Raw genomic sequence first — 17,505 nt, 5'->3', positions numbered from 1 at the left:
ATTTAGGGGCAGCTAGGGGTATCAATAGCTACTTGTATGTTGCTGCCTCTAGTCCCTGGGAATTGCTTCACAGACCCCTTTATTTAGCTAATCGAACTACTGATCTATGAAATAGAATTATGGGTGCCGTTTACGCCAGTTTCAGTAGACAGGTGTTACTGCCTCAATTCGACCATTGCTTACTAGCCTGCTGCAGGTGGCCTCGAGTTTCCTTTAAAAATATAGTGGTCTGTCATGAGGGGACACGTTTCATGTAATGTCTCTCCTTGTGATATCATTAAGCGTGTGCAGTGGTGTTAATACCTTCCATCAACTACCCCCCTATGATTTGGGTGAAATAACCCATTCCACCCAGCCTGTCTCTGAGAGACATTTGACTGATCAACAAGAATTGAATACCACATACTACGACGACGAGTCTCCTGGAGCTTCGCATTTGATAACAGGAGACCCCATTTAGAGGTCATTGTGTCAAGTGGTCATCGTACACAATGACTTTGCACAGTTCCATGAATCAGGGTGTGTGTCGGCAGTGCAAAGTCACTTTGAACTGTGCAAAAAATTCCATGAATCAGGCCCGTAGCCATGCCTGCCAGATTTCCGGGGGTTCCTAGAAATACTGTAGCCTTTTGATTAATCTTGGCCTCTTGTCACACGAAAACATACACAGCTGGGCATGACTCATTAGGGTTAGATGGCGGTTGGTATGGATTCGTTGGAAGCACTGAGAACTGAGGTCTGAAAATAGAAATAGGTTTTATGACACACTATGTCCAACTTTGAGCACGAGACCAGCAAGGCAATCAATTCCACAAATTCAGAAAAGCTTCTGGCACCGCCACCTCCCGCCAAAGCTGTACACTACTTTTCAGGATCCCTAATGGGTGGCGACACAGGGCATTGACAACGGGAATTTGGGAGTCTAAGCGCAAATGGTAGACACCCATTAGTGAGCGTGAGGCACACTGAGAAAACAGTGGACAGAGCACCATTCAAACACTGTTACATTATTTGGTAGATGTCACATTGTGTGCAAGCCTTGAAGCCATTGTGAAGCTTGAGGCACACTGGGGTAACTCTGGAGGCTGCACCAGTTTACCCGTGGGGACATATTTTGTAGTGCTGCATTGTGCACCAGCCATGAAGCCTAAGCAGCTGCATTGAAATCACTGCAATGTCCTCCTGACACTACATAGAGGCGGCAAAACAATATTTTTATCTCTGTGGGAGGATAATGCAAAACATACCCAGCTTACCAATGTTGTGCTTTTAAATCTTTGACTTCAATATGTTTCTTAAAAAAAGAAATTGTCATTTTAGGAAATTACTGTGTCCCACTTAAAGACTTCCTATGCATAACTTTTAGAACATGTTACCGGCAGAAACTGTGTGTGGTTTGTTAAGTGCATCTAGTCATACATGCTTGAATTTGGGCAGAGATGGCTAACATCTAATTGCAGAAATCCTTTAGGAATTCTTTTCAACTGATACAGGATAGAACAGTGCAACGTGCTTGTCTTGGAAGCAAGACGGCGCAGAAAAAACAAAACAGGGTCCAATCCTGGTACAATGCTTAGAGACTGGACTCTGGTATTAAGCGTGTTATAAAAGATTAATTCATTCATCTTTATGGCAAACCTATCGATGAGGGGCGTATATCATGTAGAAAGCAGCTGCAATGATATTTTAAGCTTTGGTCTACACCCAATTGAGGGCAATAGCCTAAGAGATTTATCGGTGGAAGTTTAGCGGATAACCTCAAGTCATGCGATGGTGTTAACGTTTGATCTTTCAAAGTATCTTACTTGAGTCCAATAGAACATGCTTTTGAAAATATTTTCTAAGGACTTTCAACATTCATATGATTATAACGAGCGGTTTTGCAGTAAAAATTCATATTTTCTCTTCTTCAGTCTCCCGAAAAGTCTAAGGCTGGCGCTCACTTCTTTTTTGGAATCCCAGTAGGCCAGTAGCTACCAAAGGACAAGGTAATTAAGCCAGTGAATAATGCAATTGCATATGTTGTATACAGCTGATATGCCCAAAGTCTGATGTATTGATGTTTAGGCATACTGCTACTCTCAGGTCTGGGAAAACTCTTTAAATAGTCACCCACACATGTTTTCGGGTCGGCCCCTAAAATCCCAGGCAACCCCCAAATATGTGCACGCGGCATGTGAATGCCAAATAATTCAGACCAGTCTGAACAGCATGTAAATAAAAGCTCTCTGCCCGAGTATGTCACTAAATTAGCTCCACTGCTGACCAGCATCACTACATCCTGCAAAAGAGGAGACAGAAGGTCATCCTTCTAAAATGTATACTCTGGGTTCCAAACCAGAGTAGACACAATAGAAAGACTGCCTTTTGGATGTTCAGAGTTACAGCTGACAGTAGGTCCATTCACTGTATTTACTATAGCTGAGGACCGCTTTATAAACAGTTGAAAAAATACTCTACTGGTGCCAAGAGGATGTTAATTTTCTTTTTTTGGATTAAGTGCTTCACAGCCTTGCTGGCCCCTTCCATTACCTGCCCAAGAGTTCAAAAGAAACGAATCAGCACTTCCCTGCGGCTACCCAGCCCTCTGCAGCAGGGATTTAAAGCAGGGCACAGAAGTGCACTTTCAGTTGGGGTTTCTGCACTGCCTTAGGGACTTTACACATTTCAGCGATCCCAGAATTCCCGGAAAAATATGGTGATTCGAGTGTCAGCCTCTGTTGCTAGCCCCGCACTTCATGTTCTACCCCCTATGATTGTAAAGTGCTCTGTTGCTTCTTGAAGCTAGGACCACGCTCAATAAATACCTTAATAAAATAATAATAATAATAATAATAATACAGCCAGTATCTACAAGCAAGACATCCAGCATTTTCGAACACTTAGGGAGATTTTGCAACAGGAAGAGGGAGGTTTCCACTGACTTGCATTGGAGTAAATTCAATTTTACTGGGGAAGAAAATTAATCATTTTTCTAAATTATCAACATTCTGGGCTGCTAAATGGATCCAAAACAGGGAGTGCTGGTTGGTATGTCTACAGGTAGAACTGGCGTCCTTGACTTGTGCCCACGCAGACCAAGAAGGAGAGCAGATTCGGAGCTGGAAGTTTGGTTTCAGAACAGATCCTCCTCTGAAGCAAAAGGTGGGCGTGTTGGACGCTGACAATGATTTCCCTCTCCTTTCAGAGGTTGGGTGTACGGGTTATGAACCATTGCGGACTGATTGGTACTGGAACCGGCACAAGTTTGGAGAGTTATGGCCCAATTTTGAGGTTGGCACACGGGGACAGCAGCACATTTCCCGCATGACTCAGAAGAGAAGGGTTACGTGGAGATTTAGGCAAATACTTCTGAAGGATATTCTGCACCCGTCACAGTCACATGTCCTCAACATTGAATCTGGTGGCAGTACAGGATGCCCGATTACATCCATGCAAGCCCACATTTACCTCAACTGCAGAGGACCCGCAGAAATCCCCATTGCCGTGCCATCGGTTCAGGAAGGTGTTCAGATCTGGAAAGCAAATCCCTGTTGCCATACCATCGGTTCAGGAAGGAGTTCAGATCTGGAAGGGAAATCCCATTGCCATACCATCAGTTCAGGAAGGTGTTCAGATCTGGAAGGGAAATTCCCGTTGCCATACCATCGGTTCAGGAAGGAGTTGAGATCTGGAAGGGACATTCCCATTGCCATACCATCAGTTCAGGAAGGTGTTCACATCTGGAAGGGAAATCCCCATTGCCATAGCATCGGTTCAGGAAGGAGTTGAGATCTGGAAGGGAAATTCCCATTGCCAAGCCATTGGTTCAGGAAGGAGTTGAGATCTGGAAGGGAAATCCCCATTGCCATACCATCAGTTCAGGAAGGTGTTCAGATCTGGAAGGGAAATCCCCGTTGCCATACCATCGGTTCAGGAAGGAGATCAGATCTGGAAGGGAAATCCCCATTGCCATACCATCAATTCAGGAAGGTGTTCACATCTGGAAGGGAAATCCCCATTGCCATAGCATCGGTTCAGGAAGGAGTTGAGATCTGGAAGGGAAATTCCCATTGCCAAGCCATTGGTTCAGGAAGGAGTTGAGATCTGGAATTTCGCAAGGCTCATAGAAAGGAGCATGAAGAGCAACAGTAGTGTGTGTCGCCCCGCAAGCAAATGGGGTGCAAAGGATTCCTTCCCTAGGGGGCAGTTGGCGCAGAGGTATTCCAACGGATTATTGCATGCCCTGTCCCATGGGGCCCTATATTTGCAGTGGCTTAGCTGAGGGGCCGGTGGAGAAGTGCTAGCCCTGCAATGTAGTTGCACGACACAACACTTCTTATGTCTGGGACATCGACCTGGTGGCATCTCTACTGTGAGGCAGATCTCTGACAGTGAGTGCTTTGCTAAGAGTGCAGAATCCATCCTGTGGTGTTGTGGTAGAAAAAGAGGTACATGATACCAAATTAGCACTGAAGGTGGGTCTGATCAACCAATCAGGTTGCTTTGAGCATGTGGCTGAATCCAGCTGCATAAGCCTGCATTTCGAGCAAGCGTTAAGATGTTGTGAATTGTTTCCCCTTGCACCCACATCCCCTACCTCCTGCCTCCACTACATTGAATTGCAAACTGCTTGCTTACCTGCCACCCACCTAAGCCTCCATACACACACCTATCTTCCTTGTCACCATGGACATCTAAAAAGGGCTTTTCCCAGTGCGCCCGGTGCCATTTGTATGGGGGTTGTCTCCTTAACAGTTGTTTTTGGTGAGAAAAAAAAAAGCTTTGCACACCTCACGGAAAAAAACATAATTTCCCCTCACAAACAAAAATAACCATTAGCATCCCAGGCATTTTGTCATCATGGTAGTGTCAGCCACTCATGGAGTGGCAGTCGGTAGCAAATGGTAATATCGTGGTGCCTTAGTTAAAGGCCCCCACTTCTCTAAGGCCCATTAACCCAGTCAGAGGGCTGTTACCAGTTGGCATGTTCTGCCGCCCCATGACGCTTTGCCCAAGTTCAGATTCCCAGTTCCACCACATTCCTACTTGTAATGTTAACAGCTATGCATTTGGTAAAATCAGATGTTTTGTCCAGGTGTTTAAGAAGTTCTTCAATGTGGGAGAGAAAGGTGCATTCCAATGTCCCCTTGCACCATTTCACCTCTTCGCTGCACCCGAGCGGCATGGGCATACGTCCTTCCTGGGCTGAAACACCCCCATGCTCTTGGCACAAAACATCTAGAAACTCACCTGCTTGCAGGGCTTAAGGCACTTTTCACGTGCGCGCATCAACAAATAGCAAACACGAACCATGAATTTTCCCTCTCCCAGCCTCCTCCATTCCACTAGCCACACCCACCCTTTCGCTCTTACATCCACCCCAGTGCCTAGAGACCATGCAAAGGATAGCAGAGAGCTGTATACATTCGAATCGCACACCGTGAGGCCTCCACAAACAGCCTGCACACTTACCTGGAAGACTGGCTGGGAGCTGTAGTAGACCTGTGGACTGGGCGCGTCGCGTACAGTGTATGAATGCCGTCGCTTCTCTGTGACGTTTTCTGGGAGCTGCAGCATCTGCTTGGCCGGCTGCTGACTTTGGGGAAGGTGATATGGTTGGAGTTTTGTACGGGGCACGTAGCCACGGCTTGCTGTAAGACAAACATAGCAGAAAGAGCACACACTGTAAAACAGAGCTGTGTAGATCGCACAATATAAAGGAAGGACCTTGCCATAGCATAGTGAGGTTTACATAAATAGTCTTCATGGTTATAGTTATTTCCTACCACCGATACAATGTGTGATCTGAGGCAGCTCGCTTTATCCACCTGCATCTCAATTAATACACTGATGAGGGTTTATGTTAATGCAGGCTTAGATGTCACAAAGTCAGTACAAGATAATAAATTAAGTAATGTGGCTTGTGTACTGGTGCGTTACCCTTTCTCATAAATGCTGTCGGAAGACATTTGCGCGGATTCACAAAGAATCCCATTTTTGGCAGAATTAACACCTGCCATAACTTATGGCTATGATCGGTCAAAACCTCAAGCTACAATGAAGTACTTGTCCAATAGTATGTGTTGTTGAGAAGGTAAGTTCTTTATTTACTCTTAATTGCAGTGAGTTCAAGTGGCAGGCAAAATCAAAGGGGGCTCTGACCGGGGGCGTGGCCTAGGTGTAGTGCTGATGCGGGTGTGGCCTAAAGGAGCTATGGCTGAAAGTATGATCCCCAACACGCCTCTCGTTTTGCTCCTTAATTGTGCACCCTACCCCAACTAAGTATACCTAAGCGGACATCACCCTCTCATCTACTGGTGTGAGCGTGATGATTCCTGCATCTCTTACTTTAAGGGATGCCTGGTAGGGGTTGAAAGCACAATTAAGCAAGAAAAGGGGAGGCGTTCACAAGCCAAGAGAGCTTCAGGATCAAGAAAAAAAATCCCTTGGCTTCTGGTGGCCTAACCGCCTGGGTCTACCAGAGGACTTGAGGGAGCCCCAGTAGCTCACCATCTCAGAAACACTTTTTGCAGACGGCTGGGACTCTGTCCCAGCTACCCCTGGGCCACTTAAAGCACTGCTTAATTGATTTGATAACAGCTTTTGACTTGGCCCTACAGAGCTCATTTGTATCTGGAAGCACTGCATGTCCGGTCTTCATTACCGTACACGATTATAGCATTGTAAAGTGAACATTGCACTTCTGTTATGTGGGTAACAGGCAACTTCAGTACTTTCCTGTTAATAGGGAAGAATGACAGGTATGCGCGATAGTCCCCACTGTTTACCTGCCTCTACATTAGGAAAGTAGTCACTGAGTTAATAAAAAAAAAATATCAGATGCCCCGAGCCTCAGCTGCAAACTAATTCTTGTTTTATGACTTGCAAATGATGAGGTTTTGACATAATTCCTATAGACGTGCGCAACCAAAGGGTTTAAGCATTAAATTTGTAAAGACCCAAAAACTGGCGTACCATCCTATTAAGGGGTAATTTGTGGGGATTCGCGGGCAGAATGGTGCGCGAATCCTGTTTTTTTCAGCACAAGTAATCCATGAATTACCCCCCAAATCTTTACGGCTAAATGTAGGCGTTTAGGGGGGATTGAACACTTAATTGTTTGATTTGCTCGGTATGCTCCTCAGTTGTGATGGCACATGGGGGGCTCCAAGTAAAAATGAGTGACTTATTATTAAGTAGAAGACTGGGTGAAACAATGTGTCTTTCGAAAAAGATTTGATGGTCATGCACTATTGATCACTATTGATCGCTGTGCAATTGTATTGGGGCCAAACCCAATCTGAGGCACCATTTGTTGATGGGCTTCGGGGACATTGTAAAATGAAGCACCCGGTGTCTCACAAGTACCTACTTTTAAAGGATGTATTACCCCTGCCATAATCTACCCCAAGCGTAGCCCAGGGTGGTTAACTCTGGGGTTTAGCCGTCGGAAATTAAGCTCCTTTTAAGCATCTCTTGTATGGGGGGTGGGGCCCGGGGCCCGGAGGTCCCCCTTTCTCACTGAATGCAGAGAGGCCCTTGTCGATGCCTCCAGGTGTGCTATAATAATCACATGGCGGTGCACTTATGGGAGGACCTGTTGTCCATAAGAAAACAATCAGTGAGCTAAAGCGAGTGCTAGTGAAATGGGCAGGCCCGTGATATTCTAGAGAGAGGCTGGGCGAGGGTTACATGTGATTACCGAAAATAAAATCAGACTGGTCAATTTCACCGAAGTCAAAATACTGAAAAAAGACAGATTTTTAAAAATGAAATTATATGGAGGGGTCCCCCAGCCAAGTCCCCCATTTTTGTATCCTTTTAACACCACTTCAACCCCATCCCCACCCATTTTACCCCTTTACCCTACTACCATATATTTATTTAACATTTTGGTATTTTTCGGTATTTTGGGTTTCGGTAAAACTTACCACTCTGATTTATTTTCGGTAAAATGAATGGGTACCCTGGGTGAGAGATCAGGTTTTGTGATATTTTGATCTGAAGGTGTCCTTTGGATTTGGAAACTACCCGTTCAGTCGATTTCTAAGAAGATTTTATATTCTAAGCTATGCCTCGAGAATTGCGCTTGCCAACATTCACTGGCAAATGGAAATTGGGTAATTCAGATTAAGGCGAATTTTGAAGGCAGTGGCATAAAGAGTTAGTGCACTTACCTTTACTCCTTCACCGTGGCGATGATATTAGGAGAGCTTGGCTTAAACCATGTTTAAAGATTCTTGGAGTGAGAAGTGTAAATGGAGCTATAACAGTCTGCAAGTGTACTATCCATAATTGTCTATGTAGTAATCAGCTATTTAACATGGAAGCGCAGGAAAATCCTTCTGGTATATATTTGAATGTAATGCGTATAGGACACGTAGCTTGAGAACAGCAGAGCGCTTAACAACGGGAGGGTAACAGCATTACGGTTGCCGCCATTTTATACAGTACTACATTACGAGAAACTTCTATTCAAACCCGAAGAAGCTCTCGTCGCTAAGAATCAAAGTAGTCCTGATACCAAAACCTTAGAATTTGATGCTCTGGATAGAACTATCATAATCAAGAAATTGAACAATTTGCGTGCGCCTGGTCCTGACATAACAAATGCCATTTTAAAGGAAAACCCGGAAGCCCGGGCTGATGTTTTATACTTGATTTTTAAAAATGTGATAAATCAAAATAAATTTCCCCCCTTATGGCAAGAGGCAATTATAATCTGGATAATGGGGATAGATCATCCCTAATTAACTATCGCCCAATAGCGCTTTTAGACGTGCCAGGAAAAATCTTGAGCAGGATTTAATGGATCCCTATCAATCTGGCTTTGTTCTGGGTATAGGTACATCATTAAATCTAGTTATTATTGCCATACTCAAAGCCCAAGCCATTCACAGGAAACAACCAATATATCTTGCCCTAGTCGACTTCAAACAAGCGTTTTGACTATCTCTCGCTCCTTGCTATGGGAAAAACTTTTAAATGCCAATTGCCCTTCTTATATTTTCAACCTGATTTTATGGTTTTACTCGAGTACGAGTATAAGAATTAAACTTACAACTGACGGTCTCTTGTCAAACACAATAAGAACAAACAGCGGGCTAAAACGGGGCTGTCCGTTCGCTTCAATTCTTTTTAACTTTTATATAAGTGACTTTTTTAAAGAATTGACGGAAGTGCAGTCTTTCTCACCACGTTTAGGATCCCTAACTATTCCTCATCTATTATACGCAGATGATATGGTTCTTTTCGATAAAATCCCTATAGGCCTCCAGAGGAAATTGGCTGTGCTATCGCAATACACAGAACTAAACAAACTGGAAATTAGCATCAACAAAACGAAAATTTTAATCGTTCAGCCCTCACCAAAAAAAAACAAAATCAAATTTAACTGGTTTATTACCAATCATCCACTTGACACAATACATCAGTATAAATACCTTGGAGTTAACATCAATTCTGATATAGCAGACATCCCCTACAAAAACGAAATCACCAATAGAATGAAACTTTTATCAATCCAAGCAAAAGCCCTACAAAGGAAGTATGGTCGGTTTTCTTTGATACCTGCGCGCATGTTTTATTTTCAGAAAGCCGTTCCCATAATTACATATGGAAGTCATACCAAAATCATGAACAAACAAGTAAACTGGGACTACATAGAAGGTTTATATTGGAAAGCAATACTGTCGGTCCCTCTAAGTTACCCAATAGCCATAATTCGCTATGAACTCGGTTTGTCTTCTCCATCCGTGGTGGTCACTTGGGCAATGTTAACATTATATCGGAAAACTCTTCTTACTACAGATCATACTAAAAATGTGTTTCCGGCTGTAAGAGACATGATGCAATCCACAAGTAATAATACAATTTCCTCCTGGGTCCAAGAGTGTAAAAGGCTCTTTTGGAGGCAGATAACTCTTTTAATGATCTCGCTCAATTTCCAGACAAAGCCAAACTCAAGTTGCTAAGACATGACTGGATTGTTACAAGGGAAAAATGTCTCCATTACTCAGCCTTTAAAGCGGGTCCTTTTATTGTGAAAGCACTGAATGACATTCCTAAATAGATCTCAGCATTCCCAGACAGATCCTATGCGGACACCTTTTTACGTTTTAGGCTAAACCTATTGCCAACTAACATCAAACTTGCACAATATGCTAAAGACCAAACGTTAAGTCTTTCCTGTAGATTCTGTAAAATATCTGTGAATTTGGAATCCATCTTTAATCTAATCTCGGAATGTCCTTTTCTGCTTGAATTAAGGATAAAACACAAAGTTTTTCAAATATAGAGTATTACTTACCAAAGAACAATTATGGTATGAGATATTCAACACACCAAAAGTTTCACTAATTATAGTTACTGTTCATTACCTTAATGAACTAAATCTAGCAAAAAAACAATACCGTCATAATTCATATTGAAATGAAGAACTTTCTTAATCTAGGCATTTTTAATTCTTCTTTTTATCAAACTATGGTTTTATGATGACCTATAATGTTTTAAATCCAAATGTGTTGAATCTATGATAATGTGTCATAATGAAAATTAATGTTTTAACGTATTTGCTTATGTCATAACATGTAATTTTGATGTGACAGATTGAAAAATTTGAATTTCAACTAAACCAATTTCAATTTAAAAAAAAAAGTACTACAGTACTGTTAGTGGAGGAAGGATGGATTTTAATGTATCCAGCAGGTATTGTTGAAGGTTTTCAGTGTTTTGCACAACTGGAGAATGGTGGGCGCATCTCGAGTTTGTGCCAGTTCCAGTTGGTCAGGGCGCAGAAGAATTTACAGGTGTCTGTAACGAAGTATGCTGCAGTGTTCAGGAGTGCCTTGGAGGCGCGGGGACAGCAGGTGCATGTCTGGAAGCCCAGTGAGGAGGTCAATTCCTCATCTATGTATGAGATAACAAGGGGTTGGACTGCAGTGTGGAAGTCATGCAGGGGTGAAACGGATGAGTTTGCGGGGTGTGGAGATCTGGAGCCATGTGGATTGCTTCTTTTGGCTATTTAATTTTGGAAGGAAAGGCTACTGTCAACAATGAAGCCCAGGGATGTGGCTTAGTTCAACAGCTGCATGGTGAATCCTCCAAGGTGACTCTCGTCCTGCCGTTGTTGCACAAGTAGTTGTTTGGTGGGGGACTGTTGAGGATGATATCAGTCTTAGGAGAGTTCAGTTTTTCTAGGTGTTTCTCATCAATTTCTGGATGGTAGCCAGGAATTTGCAAAGGGGAGCAGTGTCCTAGGGCCATCGGCCGTGAGCCACAGATGAGTGCCATCAGCATACTGATGGATAGCTATGTTGGGAACATTTAGGAAACTTCCCCAGGATTCCGATTGAAGATAGTTGGGGAGTGTATAGAAACCTGGGGAACACCACAAAATACTGGGAGTCAGTTGGATCAGAGTGAGTCTGATGAATGCAAGGCTGTTCATTGGTCTATACTTAGCAAGGTCTTCTAGGTCAAGCAAGGGTTTTTGAGATGTGGTCATATGAGACTTGTCTTCAATAAACCAACCGGATTGAATCACAACTCGTCCGCAAAGAGAGGGCCGCAAACAATCCTTCTCTTGTCATGCACCCACCCTCTGAAAACTCGATCCCAGTGTTGGCTTGGAAAGCCCCCACAATTCTCTAATTTTGCAAATCTCTCAAAACATGGCTCTTTAAACATGTGATCGAAGACTAATTCCAATGGCACACATACCGACGATGAGACCTCACAGCACTGTGCTACTGTTAATAGATGCCAGCCCAAATGCTGGATACCCACACTCTGTACAGCATTCTGCTGCTCTCGAGCTAGGGCCACGCTTTAAACAATACATAAAAAAATAAAAATAAATGAATCTGCGAATTCACATTTGTTGAGGGTGTCATTCACAATACCAAGAAGTGCATTGAGCATTAGGCTAGTAAGTTGTTTAATGAGGAGGGCGTCTGTGTAGGTTTAGGGGAAGCAAGTGTGCCTAAGAGTTACTTAGGAGAGAGGGGGGAGAAGTCGTCCAGGATGGCTATGCCCAGCAGGATGGGGGAATAGCTGGCTACGGTACTCCCTCTGGAACACCAATGAGGTCTCTGGTCTCATCAATTCTGGGCCATGGATCTCGGCCTGTTTTCTACATGCACTTCATTTGTTTTCACAAAGAGGAAATAGTCATGCACTTTTTGGATTTCTGTTTTCTACTATTACATGTATTTTACTGCTTTGTACAAAGAAGAAATTGTTTTGTATTTTACAGTTTAAGTATTATTTGTATTTATTTATTTATAGTGCGCACCAAACCCAGGGGTAACCAGACGCAAGGCAGCAACAGGGTTGCAAGAACTTAGTTACATACAATAGGGTGAGGTCCCGCTGCGGTTACAGTGCAGGACGTATCACGCCGAATAGGAAGGGAGGAACATGTACACTATAAGCAATACTATATACATATTTACATTCAGTGAGGTAAAAAGCCAGGTGGTAGTGGCGCATCAAGGCAACGGAAGGTCGTTATGAGTCGAGTGTTTTAAGCCAGTGGATAGTTCTGGCTCTGAACTGGTGGTAGGGTAGGTCCTCCCTGCAGGTAGGGGGAAGGGAGTTCCAGAATTGCGCTGCTTTAACTGGAAAGCTGTTACCTCCAGACATAGTTTGTTTGAACCTGGGCACCAGAAGAAGGTTGGTATTGGCCGTTCTCACGGGGCAAGAGAAGGTGGGTCTAGTAAATCTGGAGATGAGGTATTGAGGGGCTGCTTGGTGGAGGCATTTGTGAATCAGAGACACTGATTTAAGGAATATCTTGTCCTTGGTGGATAGCCAGTTGACGGATCTTCTGGAGTCAGAGATGTGGGCTTTCTTTGGGATACTGAGGGCCGCTCTAAGGGCATTATTTTGGAGGATTTGGATTTTGTTTGAGATATATTTGTTACATCCTACATATAGAGCGTTGCAATAGTCCAACTTGGACAGGATCAGTGCCCTGGCCAAGGTAGTAGAGTTGGTGGGGAGAGAAAGGGTTTGGCTGCCCTAATGAGTTTGCAAGTGCACACGGTGGCGGAGGCCATTGCATTCATTTGTTTGTTGAAGGTGAGGGAGGAATCTAGATAGAAGCCGAGGGTTTTAACCTCCTTAGCTACCTTGATCTTGTTATCGTCAATTATGAATGATGAGTATTTGTGGCCCAGCTTGTTGAGGTAGTGAGTTGATCCAAGAATAAGGAGTTCCGTCTTGTCATCATTCAGGCATAGACCGTGTGAGGCCATCCATGCCTGGATGATGAGGTACACTTTATTAACGAAGGCCAAATCCTTGTCATAATCCCCCAACAACGGGATGAGGATCTGGGTATCATCGGCGTGTAGACAGTATTATACTGTCTACATGTGAAAGACACAGCGAGTAACACAGATACACGCTTGAAGGGTTATATATGGCATGGAGGGTTTATCTGATGCTTTATTTATTGGATTTTTCTTAGCCAAATAAACACTTTTGATTGATTTGCATTGGCAAATTAATATGAAAAATGCACCAAATTCCCAGAACTGAACACTCTCATGCCCCACCCTTGATAGTAGCACATCCAGCTATCATGCTATTCATGTTTCTAAACAAACCTATAATCTGATAAGCATGATGGGAGGATTAAAACATTGCTGTTTTATGTTTGCTCAAATTGTAGGTAAAAAAGACAGAATCAGCACATGTTTCCTGAATAGACTAGCTCTTCTTTAAGACTCACAATATGTTTCTACAAATCAAGGAACCATCAAATAAAAAAAAATAGTATTCTATTTGAAAGGGCCTAACAACAGGGTGCCAAGATGAAAAAAAACGATGAAAAAGGTGGAAAGCAATGGGGTACACTCCAAAAACAGCATTATGCCAGTATGTGAAAATAACACTGAGAACATTAAATACGGCACCATACATCATTTGAAGAATCAAGTCACTTAATATATTCACACAATCACTGTTAAAAAGGAAAAATACCTCTTGGTGGTGCATTGACAGATAGAAAATGCAATAAAAGATACTAATAAAGAAATATGATGTATTGTGCGGGGCATATCCCTTTCTGTTTAAGCCAGCCAAAAGTGGCTAGATATGTTTCCCTCAGTCTTGAGCAATATGTCCTTTTGTGATGTTGTTCACCATTCTGGAAATGTCTGTAGTTGCATTCTTATATGTAAATTTCCATTACTTATTTAAGCATTTTAGGCCTTTTGCCTCCCCAAGTGTCCTCACTGTGCATCTCAGACTCTTCCAGCAAACCCACGCCCCCCGTCTGTGCCCGCCCTTGCTGTGTCGTATTGAGTTTCACCAGGGCAGGAGAGCCAGAACACCAGGAGGACAAGGTGACAGAGTGCATTCTCCCATTTCCCCACTGTTGCGTGAGAGAAGAGAGGATCCAGGGCGTGAGTAGTCCTTCCTGCTTTTTATTTGGTTATTTTGGCCCTCAGCGTGCTCCATGGATTCTCCCAGCAAACCCCACCTCCCTCCCACTGCCCACCCTTGCTGCATCCTGTTGGTGTTCACCAAGTCACAAGATCCGAAACAACACATTTGAAGCTTTCCCACAGGGCAGCCTTGCCCGGGCAGCCGGCGAAGAGGACAGGCTAAGGGCGACTTCCTTAGAGTGCCTCCATCCATTTGCCAGGCACCAAATACCTGCCAGAGGCCACAATCTCCTTTCTACAGCTACTTCAGGTAAGGAATGTCTTCATTGAATCTTGCCACTACTGTTTTTTGCCACTCCTGCAAAGTGCTTCCCAGAGTTTTCCAACTGTGGGGTTGTTACATTAAATCTCGCCACTGTTTGTATTTTGCCACACTTGCATTCTGCCTGATTAGAGCCCCCAGTTTAGATTGCTGCTTTAAATCTTGCCACTGTCTATATTTTGTAACACTTGCATTTTGACTGACTAAGGCCCACAGTTTAGATTGCTGTTTTGAAACTTGTCACTGTTTGCATTTTGCCACACTTACATTTTGCCTGACTGGGGCCCTCAGTTTTAGATTACTGCTTTAAATGTTGCCACTGTCTATATCACTGTCTATAATCTGCTGTACTTCCATGTTTCCTAATTTGGATTGCTGCTTTCGATCTTGCCACCGTTTGTATTTTACCACACTTGCATTTTGCCTGGCTAGGGCTTCTAATTTAGATTGCTGCTTCAAATCTCCCCACTGTCTATATTTTGCCACACTTGCATTTTTCTTCCAAGAATATTCCATAGGTAGGTCTGCCACTGTCAATCTCTCCACTACTGTGTTTTGCCACATTTGCATATGTGTTCCAGTTTGCAATTCTGCCACTTTATTCTAGCAACTGTGTATAGTTTTGCCACACCTGGGTTCTGCTTCTCAGAGTATTCCAAATGTAGGTTTTCTCCATTAAAACTTGCCTACGTTCGATGCTTCCACACCGGCACCTTGCACCGACACAAGCCCTCCGAATCGCGGCCTCCACTTTAAACCTTGCCACTGTTTATATTTTGCCAATATTACATTACAGTCCCAAAGTCTTCCAAATGTAGGTTTGCCACTTTCATCTATTTGACTATTTGTTCTATTTCACAATATTTGACTATACCCTACCCTAGACATACATCACCCTCCGCCTGAGCGCCACCACCCATAGAATGCAGCGGAGTGCCACGCAAAATTCGGTCCAGCTGTTCACATAGCGTGACGCTTTTGACTCGTGTGACAATTTGGCACAGCACCCGTCCTCACATCTGATAATATGGGATGCTGTTAGGGACCTAGTCATTCCCTACCTACCTTCGATTAGGCTAAAAATGCACACATGCATTTGAACACTCATCTCACTACTTCTCACTCATCCTCAGAGTGCCTCTAGGCCATACCAATGGCAGCAGGTTTTTTCTCGCTGTCCATTATCAACATAATCACAGAGACTCTGACAAAATGCAGCTGTTCTAGACATGGACCTATCACTTTATTCTAATGATGCCTACCCAGTTCTGAGTTCTTTTTTGTTGTTTTCTTCATTTTGGCACATTGTTTGTAGATCCTTTGAAACTGAATAAAATGTCAGTGCTTCTTTGATGTACTAAAAAAAAAAACTATTGTTTGTCGCAAAGCGTGAAACGCATCTCTTATCTAAAAAGCAATCATTTTGTATTTTCCTTTAATAAATATTGGATTATAATTTTTAAGGGTACTGAAAAAAATACGAATGCTCTAGATATACAATTGTCATCCCCTGAAGTGCTAAGAGGGTCAATGTTAATCCTGAATTCCCTAAGAAAGCACTGTAGGCTCCACCCACTACCACAGTGAAGTGTAGAGAGCTTAGATGCTGCTCCTTCATGGAAACATTTACACCCAATATGAATGCCCTGAAATGTTGTGATCTTATTCCAGTTGGAACTTGTGCCACCAAAAAGTACGTGCGCTCCAGGTTTGTAGTTTTGTTGTGACTCCTGCATACGTCCATTTGGAATAACTTGTTACGGGTGTAAGATTTACTTACAAATCATACCCAAAAATATTGCCGTCTGCAAACAGAACTAAGAATTCTGTGTTGTAATATGGACTGTGCTGGAAGGAAACAGCAGTAGTTGGAAGGATTGGGTGGTTCTGCGCGAGCATGAGCGGAAGTAGCAGTCTATAAAGAGGTTATAAAATGCATGCCTTCTTCTCATACTTGCAGAACACACGCTTGGGTTGTTTCAAAATGACCTTCTCTTGGTGGGTAAGTAACTAATCTCTGCATATATGTGACGTTGGAAGAATAGTCCTGAAACGTCTTAAATTTTGAAAGATATCAAAATATTGTAACTTTTAATTGTTCATTAGTATTATGGTCAGCTTTCATCCGCTCACATAATGGGAGTAAGGAGTCTAGGGAAGCCCCACGCAATGCTTTCCTGCACCACAATGGACCCTACCTCCCCTGCCTCTGCATCTAATGTTTTTAGCTAGAGGCAAACAAAAGCCTGGACAGGATCATGAGGAAATTGGGAAAATCTACTTTAAGTTAAAGATTAAAAATAATCGCCACGATTACAAAAGTTCTCACGTTCAAATTGTATTTTTTCTACAGCCGTTGGGATAAAACTAATCTAATTTCCAGAATACAACTCTAAATGAAGGTTATCAGAAAAAATGATTCAGAAATAACCCATATTTTACTATCAGCTTCTTGAAGACGTGACTTGCCTTCTGTATATTTCCACGGCCTGAATAAAAGGCCAGGGTGACCACCTATAGATGATGTGAATTACCTTAATTATCATCCTGCAAGGGAGTGCAAGCCAATCAGGAAGCTCAGAGCAAGGGATGTTTTCACCAATATAAGCCCACATGCCGAGCAGACAGTCCCACTTGGCTTGTGCCCCCTTCCGTGCTTCCCCTTCAACACTTAGCACCCACGTACCTCACAAGCGGGTTCAAAGGATTGCTCCCCAATGCCACAGTGTATTTTCAAAATCTCTTTTTCTTGTTGAAATACTGCACAGCACCAACCAGCAAGGTAAGATTTCTTTTGACCTTTCT

General features: G+C 43.1%; 1 protein-coding gene across 2 annotated transcripts in view; it reads right to left on the bottom strand.

The window, feature by feature from the left end:
* The window catches only part of ARHGEF37 (Rho guanine nucleotide exchange factor 37), a 496,119-nt gene that overhangs the window by 11,415 nt on the left and 467,199 nt on the right, over window positions 1–17,505 (bottom strand). For both annotated transcript variants that reach the window (XM_069651406.1, XM_069651404.1), the window contains exon 12: window positions 5,455–5,633. In XM_069651406.1, the coding sequence (XP_069507507.1) occupies window positions 5,455–5,633 (179 nt within the window). The remainder of the gene's footprint in view (window positions 1–5,454; window positions 5,634–17,505) is intronic.

The sequence above is a fragment of the Ambystoma mexicanum genome, chromosome 3p, assembly GCF_040938575.1.
Source record: "Ambystoma mexicanum isolate Mex_15411 chromosome 3p, UKY_AmexF1_1, whole genome shotgun sequence".
Lineage (NCBI taxonomy): Eukaryota > Metazoa > Chordata > Amphibia > Caudata > Ambystomatidae > Ambystoma > Ambystoma mexicanum.
The sequence above is the reverse complement of the archived record's forward strand: the minus strand, read 5'-3'. Positions and strand labels throughout refer to the sequence as shown.